The sequence below is a fragment of the Theropithecus gelada genome, chromosome X (genome assembly GCF_003255815.1).
Source record: "Theropithecus gelada isolate Dixy chromosome X, Tgel_1.0, whole genome shotgun sequence".
NCBI lineage: Eukaryota > Metazoa > Chordata > Mammalia > Primates > Cercopithecidae > Theropithecus > Theropithecus gelada.
The window spans coordinates 150,913,247-150,934,128 of NC_037689.1; the positions used below are offsets into that span (position 1 = coordinate 150,913,247).

The 20,882-nt window shown below is 51.2% G+C and overlaps 1 protein-coding gene across 1 annotated transcript; it reads left to right on the forward strand.

The window, feature by feature from the left end:
* The first annotated feature begins 270 nt into the window (after positions 1–270).
* On the forward strand, positions 271–10,348 carry ZFP92 (ZFP92 zinc finger protein). Its single transcript, XM_025373523.1, has 5 exons — positions 271–450; positions 7,029–7,079; positions 7,395–7,521; positions 8,945–9,049; positions 9,363–10,348. The coding sequence occupies exons 2-5, from the start codon at positions 7,047–7,049 to the stop codon at positions 10,346–10,348; spliced, it is 1,251 nt and encodes a 416-aa protein (XP_025229308.1). The 5' UTR covers positions 271–450; positions 7,029–7,046.
* Positions 10,349–20,882: the final 10,534 nt, after the last annotated feature.

The following is a 20,882-nucleotide window of genomic DNA, read 5'->3' on the forward strand; positions in this document are numbered from 1 at the left end:
CGGGTCTCTCCCCTGTCCCCTTCAGGAACCGCGGTGCGCTGACCACTTCGACCCCAGCCTTCGGAGTAGCCCAGACAGAAAGCGGAAGTGCCTCGGGGCGCGTGGGGAGCGAGGCCAGACGCCCCTGCGGGGCTGGCGCGGGGCGGGCCGCCATCCCGCCGCGCCGCGCATGCTCCATGCCCCCCACCCCCCCTCCCCGCGCCCCGTTCCCACGCTGCCGCCGCCCCGGCCCCGCCCGCTCCCTGCACCGGACGGAGACTCCCCTTCAGGACGCTCCTCGCGAGCGGTACCCAGAGGCGAGGTCGAGACACGCCTGGGAGCCCCCATCCCCGCCCCCGTTTCCTGGGGACGCGGCCTCCGAGGGCTTCTCGGAGGAGGTGGCGGCCTTGGCCTCGGGCTGCCGGGGGGCGGGAAGGGAGGCCGACTCCCAAGGCCGCCCGCCGAGCCCAGGTAGGAGGGCCGAGCTGGGCCGCAGGGGTGCGGGTAAGCGGATAAGGGGCCCGTCTCGGCAGGGTGCAGGTGGCGAGGGGGACGAGGGAGCGGCGGCGGCGGCGACAGGCAGGGACGCCCTGGGAGGCGGGCTAGCACTGAGCAGCCGGACCAGCCCTCGGGGCCGCCCCGTACCAGAGGCGCCAGGGGAGAAGAGCCATCCAGGGCTGGGCGCTGGGAGCCGCGGCCCGTGTTTGTCAATTTCTCTCCTGATTGGTTTCCAGCCACCGGTCCCGAGGCTGGCTAAAGAGCATCCCGTCCTGATCCACCTGGTGAGTTTGGATTTTGCACCTCTGGGTGTGAGAGTGCTGGGCAGACTGGTATTGTGAGGTTGTGGCACTGCTGCCCAGGCACCGGCCCTGAGGGTCTCCGGATGGGGGCAGGATGCCCAAAATTGTGCTCCAGGGGGTATCAGGTGGGGGCTGGTGCCTCGCGGTGGCGCAGGGTGTTGACCAGGTGACTGGCATACCACGGAAAAGCATAAGCTTAGCCAAGCCGAGGAGGAAGCGAAGGGCCTATGGAAGGTGGTGGGCAAGGGTGAGAGAAGGAGCCAGTCGAGCTGGGCAGAAAGCAGCGCCCAGCGCTTCCCTGCAGGGCTAGTTGCGACTGATTCAATCCCACAGATACCTCCTGAGCAAGCATTTGAGATCTGCCAGGGACACGGCGGTAGTAAGCCCTGCCCTGTGGTTCTCATTCTAGTGGCTGAGCACAGACAATAAGCAGAAAATGTTTTCCATTAGTAATTACAGAGTCTGTTAAAAGGCAGTAAGAGCTGGGGAAGGGAGGTCTGGTTGCCAGTTTAGGTGGTGTGGTTAGAATAAGTCTCATTTCAAAGGCAACATTTCTACCAAAACTCGAAGGTGGTAAAAGAGCGAGGCATGTGGTTATGGTTTGGGAAGAGCATTCTAGGCACAGGGAATCCACTGTGCAAAGGCCCTGAGGCAGGAGTGGCCTGGCTCAAGGGAGCAAGAGTGTGGCAGGAGCGGAGGGAGGTGCAGAGGTGGGAGGAGGGTTGGGCAAGGTCAGGAAGGGCTGTGTGAGTTTACTCTGAGTGACACAGGCATCCCAGGGATAACTGTGAGCAGAGCAGGACAGGACCCGACCCGCCTCTTAGAAGGATCCCTTAGCAGCGTGGGTGGCCCCCTTTTGGCTAGGTTAGCCTCTGCCCCCAGAGGGCAAGGCCTGCCCAGCTGCAAGGAAGCTCCTCAGAGGACTTTTTCAGGCTAGGCTGCATGGAGGGCCCTGGTCGACCCATGCAGCACCCAGGCCAGGCCTTGGCTCTGGGTTTCTCTAGTTTCCTTCTCCAGCCGTTCTGCCAGGTGGGCAGCAGGTAACTAGGGCCTCAGGCCAAGGAAAGCTGGTGGGGCTGAGAAAAGCAAGATCTCCCAGGATGGAAGAAACCCAACCAAAGTGGCCATGCCTGTCCCTTCTTGTGGATGAAAAAGCCCCAATTCCTGCTCCCACTGAGTGGGACTGCTGGATGCTTTTCTGAATGTTGTTTGTCTGTGTGGGTTCCTTTTTCTTTTTCTGGGAATATCTCCCCATCTAGTGGTCGTCTTAAGGCATCCTGCTGGAGCCAGCTCTCCCCTTGGTTGACCAGGCTTCCTTGCCAGCAGTGGCCCTGCACTCATCCCCTTCCCGGCCCTCCCCGCGTGGAGCACCCTGCATACTCAGTTCCACCCATAGGCTAAGGTCCACAAGCAGGGGTCTCAGGTCCGAGGCCCCTCACAGAGGTGGAGCAGCCATGGAGGGACTGGCAGTGGCACGGGTCACCCAGGTTGATGGGCCTTCCTGGCTTCTTACCTGAGGCGCCGAGGTCTGGTGGATTCTCACCTACGTGCCCAATGCTGCGCCTCGGGGGAGCCTGGCTTTGGAGCCCAGGATTATCCTTCTGCTTGGCTTCTGCTCTGCTGGTCCCCAAAGGTCACAGGGTCTTTCTGGTCCAGCTGGAAGAAGCTGCTCTCTAGTTCCACCACGCGCCTTCCAGGTGCTTCTGTCCTCAGACGCGCAGAGCAGTGCCCGCCTGGGTGTTACTTAAGTTCTATGGGCACAGAGTTTGTCGTGTCTTTCTTTCCAGGAGTTGAAATTGTAGATGATTTTCAGGAACTAGCTCTCAAGGATAGGCACTGCTCTGCGTGATGGCTTGGTGTGACCAGCACCTCTGCTGGGTCTTCTGATGCTGCACTTGAGTGCGGGTCTCTGTCTCTGGGCGGACTCCCGCCGATGGGGTGTTCACTCAGGGGGTCACCACTCAACAGTGTTGTGCTCCCTTGGGGCTCAGACCCGCCTCAGTACATCTTGGGGTGGAGGGACTAGAGATAACTCCTCCCCCTTTCAACTTGTCCAAAACGGGTAGTGAACTTTCAGTACTGTTATGGTAGGGAAAAAAATGAGCTTATGTTGCTTTTCAAAACAATAATTTTATACTAGTCTGAAAGCACTGGCAAATTATCAGTAGTACCTCCCCCCGCACCTTTAGTTTTACAGGACTCCCAGTGACTGACAGTGTGTTATAATGAAATGAGGTGTTGCCCGCGGACATTAGAATGATTTTACCTTACAGGAACATTTCTATTTCCTCCTTTTTGACTGAGGTGAGATTCACACAACATAAAAATTAATTTTTTGAGACAGAGTCTCACTCTGTCGCCCAGGCTGGAGTGCAGTGGTGCAATCACAGCTCGCTGCAGCTTCAACCTTCCCAGTTCAAGCCATCACCCCACCTCAGCCTCCCAAGTATCTGGGACTACAGACACATGCCACCACGCCAAGCTAATTTTATGTATTTTTTGTAGAGATGGGGTCTCACTATGTTGGCCAGGCTGGTCTCCAACTCCTGAGCTCAAGTGATTCACCCACCTCAGCCTCTCAAAGTGCTGGGATTACAGGTGTGAGCCACCACGCCCGGCCAAATTAACCATTTTAAAGAGAACAGTTCAGAGGCCATTTAGTACATTCACCATGTTGTGCAGTCACCACCTCTATCTAGCTCCAGAACATTCTCATCGCTCCAGAACATTCTCATCGCTCCATAAGGAAACCTCTAGACCCATTAGCAGTCACTCCCCATCCCCCCAGACCCTGGCACCCACCAATCTGCCTTCTGACACGATGGATTTACCAGATCTGGACAAACATGTTTTATGAGAGTTAAAGTTTCTTTGGATGGCAGGACCCTGGGATAGATGAAAGGCTCAGCTTTTTGTTCTGTATAGCTCTGAACGAGAGAATGCTGCCAGGCGGGGCCACACAGGGGTTAGACCCGGAGACAGGGAAACAGCAGCTGGGGCTGGAGGGGCCAGCAGAGGCGGGTGGCTAGGTTTCTCGGGCTTCCTTTGGATTGATTGAGTTGCATAAGTTTTCAGGCTCCAGGGCATAGGGGCTGTCCCTATTTGTCTGGTGCCTTGGCCCCAGAGTGTGGGGGCTCAATGAGGCAGGGGCCATTTGGATGTGTGTTTGGTGGCCCCAGAGAAAGGGAAATTGTAGAAAAGTGGTGGGAGTGGGGACTTAGCAAACTGCCCTCGAAGGGCATAGAGATGAGAGGTTTTAGTCACTATTTCAAAACTAGGTCAAGACAGCTCTTGGGAAATGTGATGTTACATCACAAAATGGAATCATACAATATGTGACCTTTCAAGTCTCCATCTGGCTTCTTTCACTGAGTAGTGTCCTCAGGGTTCATCCACATGGTAGCATGTGTCAGAATTTCCTTTCTTTCTATGGCCAAATACTCTTCCATTTTATATATATAGACTCATGGTGTTGGTCCATCCATCCATCAATGGACATTTGGGCTGCTTCCACCTTTTGGCTGTAGTGATTAATGCTGCTGTGAACACGGGTGCACAAAGGTTTGTGTGAACCACCTCTTTTCAATTCTTTGGGGGTATATACCCAGAAGTGGAATTGCTGGGTCATGTGGTAACTACGTTTAACTCACTGACAAGCCACCAGTCTGTTTTCCATAGTTCTTTTTTTCTTCTTCTTTTTAATCACCATCTTGCCTTTTTTGTGTCAGCTTTTTTCTCTTTCTCTTTGTGAAAGGTTTTAAAGTAAGTTGCATGTCATTCCCTCCCCCAAATGCTTCAATATTCATTTCTTTAAAAGGGACATTTTCTTCCATGACCCAGTGACACTATCCATCCAACATAAGAACAGTAATGATCCCCTACTGTCTTCCGAGGGCCACCCCATAGTCACCCCCTCCCAGTGATCCCTAATGCCTTTGACGACTCTCTCATTTACGCCAGCATCTAATTGATGACCCCTCTTGCACTTGGGTGCTGGGCCCCTTAAATCTCTTTTCATCTGGAACAGCCTCTCTCCCCAGTCTCTTTTCTCCCCGCATGACACTGATTTGCAGAGGATACTGGACCCGTTGCTCTATGGAACAGCCCACTTTCTGGGTCAGGCAGGTTGCTTCAAATCCAGTCATACTGCTTTGGTAGGCTACCTTCCTACTGCATCCTGGCAGCAGGACTGTTCCACCCTATGTCCCACTGCTAGGTTAGATTACTCTCTTGCAGCCCTCAAATAATCACAGGATGGCATTTTAATATGTGATACTCCTTTCTCTCTCAGTCTTTAACCTAATGGTTTAGCATCCATTCCACCCTCAGGGATTCAGAACATCAGCTTATGTATCTTGGACCAATGTTGGCTGGCAGGTCATCATGGATGATAAGGGACTTTGGAGCAATTTAAATGCCAGGTGAATACTATAGCTGTCCTTCTCTATGCTCCTGGGACCCTGTCCCCTCTCCCTCTCTCCTGTGGTGTTGTTGGCACAAACAAACTGTTGTAGTCACCCATTGGAACATCAATAAAAGCTTGGAGACCAACAAAATGGAAATCCCAGGCAGAGAAGCAGAGAAACCAGGAAGTAGCTGGTGGGGGTGTGTGCTGAGAAAGGAACAATCTTTTACCCCCCTGTCCTAGTCCTCCTGTGTTGCTGTAAAGGAATACCAGAGGCTGGGTAATTTATAAAGAGAAAAGGTTTCTTTAGCTCAGGATTTTGCTGGCTGGAAAGTTCAAGACCGGGCATCTGCATCTAGTGAGAGCCTCAAGCTACTTCCACTCAGGGTGGGAGTCGAAGGGGAGCTGGTGGCACACGTGCAGAGATCACGTGGCCAGAGGGGACGCAAGATGAGGGGAGGGGCCAGGCTCTTTTTAACAACCAGCTCTCACAGAGCAGGACTCACTCACCCCTGAGGGAGGGCATTAATCTGTTCATGAGGGACTCACCCCCATGACCCAAACAACTCCTATGAGGCCCCACCTCCAACATTGGGATCAAATTGCAACATGAGGTTTGGAGGCTCAGATATCCAACCCACAGCACTGACTGTCATCTGGCATTGAGAACTGATATGGAGAAGTCCTGAGGCCAAGATGAATTTTGTCCACTTTGTCAATTTCATGTTCCCTACTCTTAGCCTGAAACTCAACTTCCTGCTTTCCCCCCAGGGTCCCACATGGTGTCATCCTATGCGCCTGTTCCCTAATTTTCAGCACCATGAATGCCAAATGCAGGACCATCTGAGGGCCAGGGTATGTGCTGTGTCATTGGCTGGCTACTCTCTTTGCGACTCTCAGCCTCCAGCTCTCCGCCTGAATGTCACCCCTTCAGAGAGCACCCCCACTACCGTAGGTCCCCCTTGATTCTGCACTGCCCTCACCTCTCTTCTCTTCCTTGAAAGCAAGTCTCATGTCACAAGAGGAGGTGATACGTGTGCATCTGGAGTTTCCTTAAGAATCCCAACCTGGGGGAAGAGGATTGGCAGTGGAGCTTCTAGGAATGGCTGAAAAGTTGGGGTCGGGGGCACTGGCCACATGGGGAGACAGCTAGGAAAAGCAGCAAAAGAAGAAAGGAAAGAAGGAATGGGCTCCCTTGAAAGCCTGGTCAGGCAAGTGCCAGTATGGGAAGTGGGCATGGCAGCTCAGTTGCAGAAAGTGTCCTGGGTTTGAATGGTGCCCCCTAAAAAGACATATTGAAGTCTCAACTCCTAGTATCTGTGACTGTGACCTCATTTGGAAAGGGAGTCTTTGCAGCTGTAATCAAGGTAAGATGAGGTCATACTGTAGGAGCAGGGTGGGCCCTAATCCAGTGACTGGCATTCTCAACAGACCAGGGAAATTTGGACACAGACACACACACAGAGAGGATGGCTGCACGAAGACAGAGGCCGAGAAGGATTGCTGGCAACCACCAGAAGCTAAAAGAGGCGAGGAAGGGGCTTCAGTGGAGCGGGGACCTCCCAGCACCTGGATCTTGGACTTCTGACCTCCAGAACCAGGAGAGAAAAATGTGTGTTGCTTGAAGGCCCCAATTTGTAGTGCGTGTTATGGCCGCCCCAGGAAGCCATACAGAAGGTCTGATGGTCAGGTGCCCTTGGTGAAGTTGCAGGAGTGAGAACACCACAGGTGGCTGCTGTGCTTCTTATTTCACAAGAAAAACTAAGCAGGGTCTTGAAGCAGGTCACAGATTGGCTGCTCCAGGCTGGCCTGGGCTCACAGGGGGCTCTTTGCATTTCCCTTAGCTCCTCTGTGCCCTGGGGATGGCGGCCATTCTTCTGACCACGAGACCCAAGGTGAGTGGTGGCCCCTCTCCCTGGCCTCTCCCCTTGGCAGCCCCTGTCTGCTGCCTTCTCATGCCCGGGCCTGTCCAACTGGGCTGAGCTTAGGCTGCCTTTAGCATCGTTCTCATTTCCTGAGGCCCACAATCTGGGCTTCCTGCCTCTGTCGGCTGTGCTGCCTGTTTTTCTGTCTTACAACTCATGCAACCCAAGCCTTTCTACCTGCTGAGCCTTCCAGTGCTCCCCCAACCCCACATTTTGTTTCTGTCAGCTCCTTCAGGGGCCCAGGGGGTTGAATTCCCCTGTGGCCACAAGAATGCCTTCTTTTAGGTGCCAGTATCTTTTGAGGACGTGTCCGTGTACTTCACAAAGACAGAATGGAAGCTTCTGGACCTCAGACAAAAGGTCCTCTACAAGCGGGTGATGCTGGAGAACTATAGCCATTTGGTGTCACTGGGTAAGTGATCCCCCCACGACATACACACACCCAGTCCCACCTACTCTGTCTCTGGGCTCAATTTATTTCTGAGTTTCCTGTTTGTTGGTTGCTATGAGCCCAAGAATAAATGCATTTCTCCATCAGGCCAGTAATACCAGTAATCCATTGCAGGCTAGCCGCCATCTCAGTAAGATGCTTTTTAGCTAAGTGGTCTGTAAATGTTTTAGGTAAATGCTTTGGCCTGTAAGTTTCAGTATCAGACTTATCTTGTATATAAAATCATGAATCGACTAAATGTTTTTCTACTCAAAAGAGAGATGCAAATTCTGCTGGAATATTTATGTGCACTCTTTTAGACTTAATTTGTTTCTATGACAGCTGCATTTTGCATCCATTCCACTTTATAAAATTTAGCAACATCTTTTCCTTCCATTGACCAGGGAGGTCCCACATAAGGACAAAGTGTAGACTTGGATGTCAAGCCTTGAGAAGTCCCTGGAGGAGCTGGGGCAGCTTGGAGCACGCTGCTCTCCCCCTTCCATGCCAGTGCACCCCCACTGCCAGAAGGGGCAGCAATTTTGCCAATTAAAAGGCAAAAGCAGGATTCACAGGCTAGATAGATGGGGGCCGGAGCACTCAGGAATGTTTTCAGGTGGGGTGCAGAACCTCTGAGGGTGCCAGTGACTTGCCCCTGCCTCGCGCAGCTGATGAAAGATGCATGCATGAGACAGAGTGGGACTGGGCCTCTGGTCTTTCTCCCAGTGTGCCCAGCAAGGTTGGCTGCTGCAGCTTAGCTCAGACACTCCACTTCCCAGTGGAAATGGAAACACTGCATTTCCCGTTGCCGCTGGAGGGAAAATCCAGAGGGGCTTCAACATTGAACCCTACTGCCTTTGGGGTTGTGGGGATCTGACTCCACAGATTTTTGCCTCTATAATCTAGCCCCATAGAGGGAAAGCAGCTTCATCCCCTGGATTCCTTCTGACCCTCACCAGGCAGACCTGGGGTTCCAGGGAGGGGTCTGGGATCCTCAGTGGAGTTGGATTATGAAACAGGGCACTTCAGCTTTCGGAGCACATGGCTGTTGGCCTCCCAATACTCCCTGGGGCTTGCAAGCCCTTCTTCTGTCCCTCAGGGTCCCCACACACATTCCCGAGTTCTCATGAGCTTCCTAGCCTCCCTGCAGGTCAGGTGACAAACACAGTTGTCCTCATGGCTCAAATCACCAGCTACTGAAGATCTCCATGCCCACCTGGCCCTGGACGCGCAGGAGCCCTTGCCCTCCTAGAGGGACTCGGCCCTTTCTCTGGGCCTTCCCAGTAGTGCTCTTTAGAGAGTTCTTTATTCTCTGTTACCTGAAGATATTGAGAATGCCCTGAGTTCAGGAGCGATCCTGTCCTTAGCCATAGTGGTCCTGACCTGCTTCATATTCCACGCCCAGGATTTTCCTTCTCCAAGCCTCACCTGATCTCCCAATTGGAGCGAGGGGAAGGACCCTGGGTAGCAGACATCCCCAGAACCTGGACCACTGCAGGATTGCACATAGGTGAGTGAGAGGTGCTCAACGAGCCCCCCGTTGGGGGGAAAATAAATAGCAGTGGCAAAGGGGGCAGGGGAAGGTACGCTGCCGCTTTGGGTGGGAAATCCTCTTTGGAGGCAGGTGTCAATCTCCAGGTGTCACAGCAGCCCTGCTGTCTCCAGCCCATCCTCCCTCCCCTTCATCTCTCCTGTCTGCCTGTGTGATTACTTTATGTTCTCTGGTCACCTTGTTCCATCCTCCTATGTCCTCACCTCCTGCTCATTCATCTCTCTCATGCCTTGGCATGAGGGTGACACTGCCTGGTGCACTGTCTTTCCAGGTGACAGAACACAGAGCAAGACTTCGACTTCAATGCAGAAGCATTCTGGACGACAACTCCCCGGGGTAGATTCACAAGGTGGCAAGGACGGGCAGGCGGCGAGGTCGTCTGTGCTCCAGAGAGGTTCCCAGGGCTTGGGGCCAAGCTCGGCCGCGGGGCCGCAGGGCCCCAAAGGCGCAGAGAAGCGGTACCTGTGCCAGCAGTGCGGGAAGGCCTTCAGCCGCAGCTCCAACCTCATCAAGCACCGTATCATCCACAGTGGCGAGAAACCTTACGCGTGCCGTGAGTGCGGCAAGCTGTTCCGCCGCAGCTTCGCGCTGCTGGAGCACCAGCGCATCCACAGCGGCGAGAAGCCCTACGCCTGCCCCGAGTGCAGCAAGACGTTCACGCGCAGCTCCAACCTCATCAAGCACCAGGTCATCCACAGCGGCGAGCGGCCCTTCGCCTGCGGCGACTGCGGCAAACTGTTCCGCCGCAGCTTCGCGCTCCTGGAGCACGCGCGCGTGCACAGCGGTGAGCGGCCCTACGCGTGCCCCGAGTGTGGCAAGGCCTTCAGCCGCAGCTCCAACCTCATAGAGCACCAGCGCACGCACCGCGGCGAGAAGCCCTACGCCTGCGGCCAGTGCGCCAAGGCCTTCAAGGGTGTCTCGCAGCTGATCCACCACCAGCGCAGCCACAGCGGCGAGCGCCCTTTCGCGTGCCGCGAGTGTGGCAAGGCCTTCCGTGGTCGTTCGGGCCTCAGCCAGCACCGGCGCGTGCACAGCGGTGAGAAGCCCTACGAGTGCAGCGACTGCGGCAAGGCCTTCGGCCGGCGTGCCAACCTATTCAAGCACCAGGCAGTGCACGGCGCCAGGCGCCCGGCGAAGGCGGAGACCGCGCGGCGGAGAGCGGGCCCTGGGAGCACTGGCCCTGGCAGCGCGCTGGCGGCCAGCAGCCCCTCGCCGCCGAGCGCGGCCGCCAGGCCTTCCAGGCCCAGTCGCCGCTGACTCCCCACGGGGCCGGTCTGCGTGGGGGGCCTTCCAGGGGACGTCGAGGCTCAGCCCCCTTCAGATGGGAAGACTGCCCTCCCAGGGCCTCGATTTCGGCCACAGCCCTGACCTCTTTGGTCATCAGAAGACCGCAGGCAGAGCCTCACCCTGAAGTTGAGAACGCAGGAAGGACTCAAAACCGAGGACTGCCGCCTGCCCTGGCTCCTCCATTAACGGCAGTGCGGGCTGGGAATGGAGGCCCTCTACTCCCTCCTGAGTCCTGGGCCTTGCAACTGAGGCATAGAGACGGCACCTGGGCCACTCGTCCCTGAGCCACAGGTACTATTGTGTGTGTACAGGCGTCTGTGGAGGGGATGCGCGAACCATCCCTCGGATTTGCATCAGAATCGCCTGCTGCGGGTAGCGGGGAGGCCGCGTGAGGCCAGTGAGGCCAGCCAGCCAGGGGCATGCTGGCTTTGAGTTACAGAGGAGTGGTTCATTTCCTCCCTGGGGGTCGTTCCCCTCGTCCTAAGAGTTGTTAGTGTTCCCAGGTAGAAGATACTGAAAGCACTTTAATCCTTTAAGCGCTTATATTGCAGGTGGAGGAGGCGCTAAAGTTAGCACTGAGGCAAGAGACTCCCTAAATGTGGGTACAGGATAGGGGGCTGTGCCAGAAAACTCCCGCCTTGTCTGGGTGCCCCCAGCTGCTTCTGGAAGGAGGAGCAGCGCCCAGGCCCCATCATCCCTGAGCACCTGTGGTTCTGGGAATGGCTAGCCCAGGCCCTGCAGAGAGGATAAGACCCTTCAGGTCACTCACAATTGGACATTTGTAGCTAGCCACCCTGCTGACTTTGGTTCCCCCCCCTGCCCGCCCACTACCTTCTTCCCCCCAGACCCCACCAGCAAAGTGTCCCCTGTCCCCCTGCCCCGCCCCACCACCAGTGCCTAAAGCTTCACACTTACCTGCTCCTCCCCATCAGGCAGCCTCTCTTGTGGCTGGTGACGATTAGGAGGAAAGCCAGACGGGTTAGGAATTTGCACTTAGGCAAAAGAGCAAGCCCAGGAACAAATCTTTCATCAAATGTCTTTTGCGTGACATTTTGTAGAATATTGGACATTCCGTTGCTTTGAATGTTTTTGTATTCAGGGGTAATGTACATTGAAAATAGAGACTTTGCCATATCGGAGTATCAGGGAATCACTCCCTAAATAAGAGTTCCCCCAGCCCTCTGAGAAGACCTCAGGCAGGAGAAAGGGGGCCACTCCAGGCCTGCCCCCCAAACCAATGAGTGTGGTGGCAAGCCTGACCCCTCTTCTCCCTACAATGATGCAGTCCACTCCTCTTCCCCTTAGCCCTGCAGAAACAGGGTAGACCCTTCAAATGGCACTTTACTGAAAGCCAAGGGGAATTCTCAAGGAAAAGGCTAGGGGCTGGCAGAGGCAGCTGCTGGCAGGCCTTATCCTAGTCCCCCAGCGCTGTCCCCAGAGCTGGGTTCACGAGCTCTGCCCCTTGGTGCTCTCAGCCCAGCGTCCTGGTCAGTGGCCAACTCCTTCCAGCCCTGTCCCCTCCCAGGGGAGAGGGGGTTTGTCATTCACAAGGCCTGAGGGCAGGTGGGTGGTAGGTGTGGTGGAGGTGGAGGAGGTTCAAAGACAGCTGGCTCCTATCAGGATAGTGTGGGAAGACCAAACATACAGGATTCCCTCGGAGAATACTGTTTGGAGTGCCAGTCACTAGGACAACTCCAGAAATGTTACACACACACACACACACACACACACACACACAGGTTATATATATATATTTTTTTGAAAACTTCTGGAGTTCTTGTAAGTTGCACTTATACCGTAGCGTGCTTCAGCAGGTCCCTGTCCCCTGTCCTGTGATTGTGTTCTTGTCTACAAGCCTGTCTCATAAGCCCACAAGTGTGTGTCATGCCTGTCCCCGTGTCCTTGATGCCAGGCCCAGTGCTGGTAATCAGTAAGCATGAGTGAAATGGGTCTTGCAGTCCTAACACCTCAGACTCAGGCTTGGGACCATCGTCGGCTCCAGCCTTGCCTTGAGGCAATCCGAAGCATCTACGACTTTGGATTTTCCAGAAAAAGAAGTATTAGGAATGGTGTATTTGAGGTCCCTGATGAGGCCATTGGGAAGTCTGGGTTTTTCTGCTGTGCAGACAGTCTTTGCAAGGGCTGGCATGGGTCCAGGAACACAATCCTCATGCAGAGTAGGTGCCCGTGGCAGGAGGTCATGCAATTGGGCTCAAGTCTTGCTTCATTCAACTGAACCAGGAAAGAAACAGATCCACGCACTCGGATACCCATTTCCGTCATTCTAGGAGGTAAATGATTTCGTTCCTACAAGCCAGACAGTAGCCAGCTTTCACTAAAGAAGAGTCGACTCCTTAGTATCTTGTCATGCTGTTGGTTCTGATGCATAAGCAAACTCTGTTTTTAATGGAAGCTCCTTTTTTTTTTCCACCTCAGGACCTATGCCCAAGACTGACTAGATATAGGCAGGACAAGGTACAGGAGTTTTCAACAGAAAGTGGAGTTGCCAGGAGATATGCTGGGCACTTGCACTGTGACTTTGGAGTGCCCGGAAAAGCTCCAGGGTCCCCAGTGCTTACTTAGATAAATGGCATTTAAAATAGTGCAGCCTTTTATCGTTGCTTGGTCTAATTTAGCTCTTCTTAATGACATTCTTACTGAAAGGTGGTCATTGCTATCATTTTCTTTTGGGTGTGGCAGTTAGGTATGCCACGTGAACTGAACGGGTTTCACATGGAATTAAAGTCAGAATGTCCGAAAAGGACATTTGTGTTTTTCCTTCAATGGTGCCTTGAAATTGGGCTCCCTCCCTCTTGCTGTGTGGGGAACTGGGAGGGTAGCCCATGCTTGCTTTGTGATGGACAGCTAGAATGTAAAAGCTTAAACTATGGGGAAAGTCTTGCCTGTTTTCCAAGGCTTCCTCCACCCCGCCACCCAAGAACTTTCCTGGATGCCAACCTGGGTCCCCTCTGCCTTTGGGCTTTTTGCCCTTTGAAACTGTGAATGCTTCAAGAGCCACATAAATGCTCTGGCAGTGTCTCCATGTAACTAGTAACTTGTCCTGGCTGGATTCGTTGTGAAATGGAATTGTTCTCATTTACTTTGGTTGCAAATAAGGAAGGTCTATGAGCATTGGCCTGGAAATGAGCCCTCTAGTGTAGAGGGGCTATTCTGAGGGTTTAAACTACATGGGAAGACGTTGGGTTCAAGGTTATAGGAAAGGCTGTAAGCCTGGGATTGTGGGAAATGGCCAGAGCCAGGCCTTGGGTGTTCCTTGGGGGGTCCCTGTGAAGGTGAGACAGAAAGGCCTTGTGGGTGAACTGCCTCGGGTCAGCCCAGGAGTGCAGGCTTCTCTGACTGGTACCACAGGCAGCCACCCGAGGCCACTCAGACACCATGACTCTGAGACCAGAGGGAAGGGAGGCTGGACCTGATCCCCTGTGTTCCCCAGCAAAGTGCCACATCAGTCTCCTGAGAACACAGCTGTGTGTTCTTTCCAGTCGTTTCTGTTTCCAGACTTCAGGCAACATGACAGCTCCCACACTTGCCAGTGTAGTTGCAAGGGCAGCTCTGGAGACAGGAAGTGGAGGTAGAGGGAAAGGAAGGGAGTCCTTGGCTGGGAAGTACTTGGGTTGGGACAGGCAGGGAAGAAGGGAAAGTATGAGGTGTGTTCAGGGAAGCTTAGAAGGGCAGAGAGGTTTTGGTAGGACATGTATGAGCTAAAAGGTCAGTTAGAACCAGAGTGTGGTGAGTCTGGGATGCCATATACAAAAGTCTGGGCTCTAACAGGCTCCTGATGAGAAGTAATTTTCCAAAACATGAAAGAATTATTCTAAGAATGACAAAGGGAAGTTAATGTAAATTGTGACTACCACAGGGTTTGAATTTACACACTGACCACCACAGATTTTATAACTGTAGTCGTCCGGATGGTTGTGATGCCCATGAGGTGTTGGGCTGGGGGCATGATGAGGCTGAGGCAGCATGAGAGGGGACTGCTTTGACACAAGGGCCCCAGCCACGTGTCTCAGGGGCTCCCACTTGCCATGGGACTTGCAGCTGGTTCCATCTGATGCCAACCCCAGTGCACCTGTCACTGTCTTCACAAAACGGGGGTCCTCCAGGAGTTCTGGACAGCTGCTCTGCAGATTCTTATACACCTTTAATTGAAGTCCTTGGACTTTTGAGAGGAGCGCAGTGCCCTCCTTTTGTGTTCAGGAAGGCCAAACTAGATCCTTCTCCACTACTGGGGAATATTCATGTGGGAAATGGAGGCCTGCTGCAGACCTGAAGGTCAGTGATTGTTTAATCTTTCTTTGACAGCATTATGAAGGTATAATGGGTATACAAGACACTGCACGTCTTTAAAGTGTACAGTTGGAGGGTTTTGGGCATGTGTGTACACCCATGAAACCTCCCCCATTAATCGAGACAGTGAATTGATCCACCACTCCCAAAAGTGGCCTTGCGCCCCCAGCAACCCCTCTTTCCTGCTCCTCACTGTCCCCCATCCGAACTGCCACTGCTTGGCTTGCTGTCACTATAGATTAATTTCCATTTTCTAGAATTCCATAGAAATGGACTCATACAGTGTACGTCTGGCCTCTTTCACTCAGCACAATTATTTTTTCATCAGATGTTTTTGTGCATGTCAATACTTAATATTTTCATTGTTGGTAGGATCCCATTGTATGGGTGGACCACAATACCTGTTGAATGCCTGTTGATGGACATTTGGGTTGTTACCAGGTTTTGGCCATGACAAATAAAGCTACTGTGAACATTTGTGTACCAGTTTCTGCGTGGACATATGTTTTCATTTCTCTTGGATATATGGCTAGGAGTGGAATTGCTGGGTCATGTGGTAACTCTGTGTTTAACTGTGGGAGGAACTGCCAAGCTTTTCCACAGCAGCTGCACCATTTTATGTTCCCACCAGCAGTGTACAAGGGTTTCAATTTCTCCATATCCTCACCAACTGATAAAGTTTTGATCTGTGACCCCGCCCAAATCTCATGTTGAATTGTAATCTCCAATGTTGAAGGTGGGGCCTGGTGGGAGGTTACTGGATCATGGGGGCAGGGTTCTCACCAATAGTTTAGTACCATCCTCTTGGTATTGTCCTCATGACAGTGATTGAGTTCTCACGAGAGATGGTCCTTTAAAGATGTGTGGCACCTCCCCCTTCTCTCTCTTGCTTCTGGTCTGGCAGCACGATGTGCCTGCTCCTGCTTTGCATTCCACCATGAGTAAAAGCCCCTGAGGCTTCCCCAGAAGCAGATGCTACCATGCTTCCTGTACAGCCTGAAAAACTGTGAGCCAATTAAACCTCTTTTCTTTATAAATTACCCAATCTCAGGTATTTCTTCATAACAACGCAAGGACGGACTAATACACTAACACTTGTTACTGTCTGTCTTTTCATTATAGCCATCCCAGTGGGTGTGGTGTGGTATTTCATTGTGGTTTTGATTTGCATTTCCCTGATAACTAATGATGTTGAGCATCTTTTCATGTGCCCACTGGCCATTCATGTCTTCTTTGAGGAAGTATTTGTTCAAGTCTTTTGCCCATTTTTAAAAGAGAATGTTTGTCTTCTTATTAAGTTGTAAGAGCTGTAGACACAAGTCCTTTGTCAGATACGTATTTTGCAATATTTTTCTTCCAAACTCTGGCTTGCCTTTCCATTTGCATAACAGTGCATTTTAAAGAGCAGAATTTGCATTATGTTGATGGAGTCTAAGGTATGGACTTTTAAATTTTATAGTTTGTGCTTTTTGTGTCATACTTAAGAAATCTTTGCAAAACTCAAGTCACTAAGACTTTATCCAGTGTCTTCTTATAAAAACATAGACCTATTTCCTTATAGAAGTTGTATAATCTTAACTCTTACATTTAGGTCTATGATCCATTTTATGTATGGTGTGAGGCAAATTCACAACTCACTTTTTTATATGTGGATACCCAGTTTTTCTAGCACCATTTGTTGAAAAAATTATCTTTTCTCCAGTTGAGCTACCTTAGCCCCTTTGTGGAAAATCAGTTGGCCACATGTGTGTGAGTCTGTTTCTGGACTCTTCATGGTACCTCATCAGTCAGCACTATGGACTGAATGTTTGTGTCCCCTGAAAATTCATATGTGAAAGCCCTGATCCCCAGTGGGATGGTGTATTAATCCATTTTCACGCTGCTAATAAAGACATATCGAGACTGGGTAATTTATAAAGAAAAAGAAGTTTAATTGACTCTCAGGGCCATGCGGTGAGGGAGGCTTCACAATCATGGTGGGAGGCAAGGAGGAGCAAAGTCACATCTTACATGGTGGCAGGGAAGAGAGAACTTGTGCAGGGGAACTGCCCATTATAAAACCATCAGATCTTGTGAGATTTACTATCACGAGAACAGCATAGGAAAGGCCCGCCCCCATGATTCAATTACCTCCCACTGGGACCCTCATATGACACATGGAAATTGTGGGAGCCACAATTCAAGATGAAATTTGGGTGGGAACACAGCCAAACCATATCACATGGCGTTAGGAGGTGGGGCCTTTGGGAGCTGATTAGGTTTAGATGAGGTCATGAGGGTGGGACCCTCATGATGGGATTGGTTCCCAACAACAAGAGGAAGAGACACTAGGGCTTCCTTTCTCCACTGTGTGTGAGGATACAGCAAGAAGGCAGCTGTGTCCAAGCCAAAGAGAACTATTACCAAGAACCAAATCTGCTGGCACCTTGTCCTTAGACTTTTAGCCTCCAGAACTGTGAGAAATAAATGTCTGTTGTTTAAGCCACCCAGTCTGTGGTATTTTGCTATAGCAGCCCAAGCAAATTGAGACAATGTCTATCTTGATGCCAATGCCACACTCTCTTGACTACTGTAGCTTTGTAACACGTCTTGAAATCACGTACTGTGAGTTCTCCAATGCTGTTCTTCATTTTCAAAGTTGTTTTGTCTACTCAAAATTTGTCACACTTTCACATGAGTTTTAGAATACCCTGCCAATTTCTATGGGGGGAAAAAGCCTACTGGGGTTTTGATTGGATTGCATTGAATCTATAAACCATTTGAGGGAGGATCAATATCTTTAACAATATTGAGCCTTTCAATCTGTGAACATGGTGTATCTCTCCATGTTGGGAGCCGCCTTTAATTTCTCTCAACAATGGGTTGTACTTTCAATGTCTAGACCTTGGATATGGGTTGCTAGAGAACCTACTAGAGTGGATTAAATAATTAGTAGATCCCTACATATGGTTATTGAGTTTATGGGTATTGTTTCAACCATTCCTAGTAACCCTGCATTCTCATTTAGTCATTCATTTATCTAACAGATATATAGACTGAACATTTAACTGTGTGCTGCGATATGAGGATGAGGATGACAGAATTAGGTGTATTTGTTTGTTCCTATGATGTTTTTGTTTAGCCCAGCCCATATTTGACTGCAGCCTCAGCCATAATATAAGACAGAGCTATTTTTTTGTTTCTTTGTCCGTTTGTTTCTTTGTTTGTTTTGGAGACAGAGTCTTGCTCTATCCCTCAGGCTGGAGTGCAGTCACGCGATCTTGGCTCACTGCAACCTCCACCTCCTGGGTTTGAGCGATTGTCATGCCTCAGTCTCCTGAGTAGCTGGGATTACAGGTGCCTGCCACCACATCCAGCTAATTTTTGTAATTTTAGTAGAGACGAGGTTTTGCCATGTTGGCCAGGCTGGTCTCAAACTCCTGGCCTCAGGTGATCTGCCCGCCTTAGCCTCCCAGAGTGCTGGGATTAAAGACATGAGCCACCACGCCTGGCCAGAGTTTTGTTTTGTTTTGTTGTGTTGTGTTTTTGTGGGTTTTTTTGACAGAGTCTGGCTTTGTCGCCAGGCTGGAGTGCAGTGATGCGATCTTGGCTCACTACAACCTCCACCTCCCAGGTTCAAGCAATTCTCCTGCCTCAGCCTCCCGAGTAGTTGGGATTACAGGCACACATTGCCATGCCCAGCTAATTTTTGTATTTTTTTTTTTTTAGTAGAGACAGGGTTTCACCATGTTAGCCAGAATGGTCTTGATCTCCTGACCTCGTGATCCGCCTGCCTCGGCCTCCCAAAGTGCTGGGATTACAGGCGTGAGCCACTGTGCCCGGCCCAGAGTTGTGTTTTATATTATGTGTGTCTGTGTGTCCAAGATGTTTTAGCTGTGTCCAATTTTTTTTTTTTTTTTTTTTTTTTTTTGGAAATAGAGTCTTGCTCTGTTACCTAGACTGGAGTGCAGTGGTTCAGTCATGGCTCACTGCAGTCTTGCCCTCCTGGCCTCAAGCGATCCTCCTGCCTCTACCTTCACCTCCTAAATAGCTGGGACTACAGGCATGTGCCACCACACCTGGCTAATTTTTTTTTTTTTTTTTAGATGAGTCTCACTCTGTCGTCCAGGCTGGAGTCCAGTGGCATGATCTTGGCTCATTGCAACCTCCACCTCCTGGGTTCAAGCAAGTCTCCTGCCTCAGCCTCCCGTGTAGCTGGGACTACAGGTGCCTGCCACCACACTTGGCTAATTTTGTATTTTTAGTAGAGACGGAATTTCACCATGTTGATCAGCTGGTCTCAAACTCCCGACCTCATGTGATCCGCCCACCTCAGCTTCCCAAAGTTCTGGGATTACAGGCATGAGCCACCTTGCCCGGCCACCTGGCTAATTTTTTAATTATTTTTTGTAGAGATAGGGGTCTCATTATGTTGCCCAGGCTCCAAGAATTTTTAAGTACCATTTTCTGGAAAAGGCTTCTGACAGAACCTCACCAAGAACCAGATCTGCCGGCACGTTGACATTAGACTTTTAGCCTCCAGAGCTGTGAGAGCTCAAATCAAATCAAAATAAGAAAGTAAGAATTATTTTTTTTCATTTTTTTCAATGAAAATATTCCTCACCTACTATATAATGTATTTTCCTTCCATATTCTAGCTGGTTACATGAGAACAAGGTAAGAGAAGGTAGAGAATGACAAAGGAGGAAAGAGGAGAGCACAGGTGAGGAGAAGGAGAGCAGCTTGACTGCAGTGACTGAACACTCAGACCACAGGGTCTCCTCTGGTTATGGAAATGGGATGGAGGAAGAAATAAACACAGCATATCAGTTAGGAAAGTGGCCACAAGTAGTAGAAAACCTGACTATGGTGGATTAAATAATTAGAAGCTTTGTTTTCTCACCTAAGGACTCTGGGGTAGCTTTCTGGCATCGGTTCAGCAGCAGAGCTTTTGGCAGTACTCAGCATCTTTCTGATTTGCTTGACTTTGCTGTGTGATCACAAAATGGCTGCTGAAGCTCCAGCCATCACATATGCATTAGACAGAAGGAGGAAGAGGCAGAGACAGACACTCTGTCCCCTTTTATCAAGGAAGCAGCAATTTTCCCAGAAACTAGCCTGGCAGACTTCCACTTAGATCTCAGGAGCCAGAACTAGATCATGTGGCCACCCCTAACCTCAAGAGAGGCTGAGAAAGTTGGGGATGGGATGGATTTTCATGACCTATCACCTGGGGCTGAGCCCACTGATGTCTTGAACAAAGTTGGGGTCTTATCCCCAGAGAAAAAGGTTAGGATGCAGATTGGGTGGTGTTATAAGTCAAATTGTATTCCCCAAAAAAGTAGGTTGAAGTCCTAACCCCCAATACCTCAGAATGTGACCATATTTGGAAATAGGGTCATTGTTGATGTAAATATTTAAAATAAGGTCATACCAGAGTAGGGTGCACCCCTAATCCAATATGGCTGCTGTCCTTACAAAGAGAGGAGAATGCCATGCAAAGGAACAGATACACAGGGAGAAGACCATGTGAAGACAGAGACAGGGATAGGAGTGATGAGGCCAGGAGCCAAGGAACACCTGGGGCCACCAGAAGACGGAAGAGGCAGAAGGACCCTCCCCTAGAGCCTCTGGAGGGAGCTCAGCCCTGCCCACACCTAGGTATCAACCTGAGGGCCCTCAGCTCTTTATACCTGAACCCTGGAAGGCTGGGGGTGAGGGGGAGGACGCCAGCCTTGCTCAAGCCCCTCCCACTGGTCGGCATCCTGATTACCATTTACAGATGTGGAAACTGAGGCTTAAAGATGGGAAGGAATTGTCTGGAGACTCACCACTAGCAAGCGGCGACAGATTCGTGCCCAAGTTCCGGGACTCCAGCATTACTGCTCACTCCAGTCAACCAGGGAGAGCAGCTGTGTGAACTCTGCCCCCAAACTAGAGGGAGTCCAGTCGCCTTTACCATTTTCCTAACTTTACCCATTTGGAGAGATGATGCCCATAAGTTGGCCATAACCAAAGATAAAAATCATTTGATTTTCTGGAAAAGATTGTGCAAAAGGAAAGAAGCCAAAGGTTAAATCCTGCCTTGAAATTGGGAAAGCGTTTGGTCATCCCCCTCCCCGCCCCTGCACCATCTAGGTTCTCAGCTGGTGAGACTCTCAGGAGCGCTGGGGTTGTGGGCCTTGGAGCCCTGCCACCTGTACTTTCTTCCATCCCT

What these genes read in the sequence shown, in the direction of transcription:
- ZFP92 (XM_025373523.1), top strand. Translation starts at nt 7,047, where the DNA reads ATGGCGGCCATTCTTCTGACCACGAGACCCAAG. An exon ending in TTCTGACCACGAGACCCAAG is followed by an intron (nt 7,080 to 7,394) that starts GTGAGTGGTGGC and finishes GCCTTCTTTTAG; the next exon opens with GTGCCAGTATCTTTTGAGGA. An exon ending in CACTGCAGGATTGCACATAG is followed by an intron (nt 9,050 to 9,362) that starts GTGAGTGAGAGG and finishes CTGTCTTTCCAG; the next exon opens with GTGACAGAACACAGAGCAAG.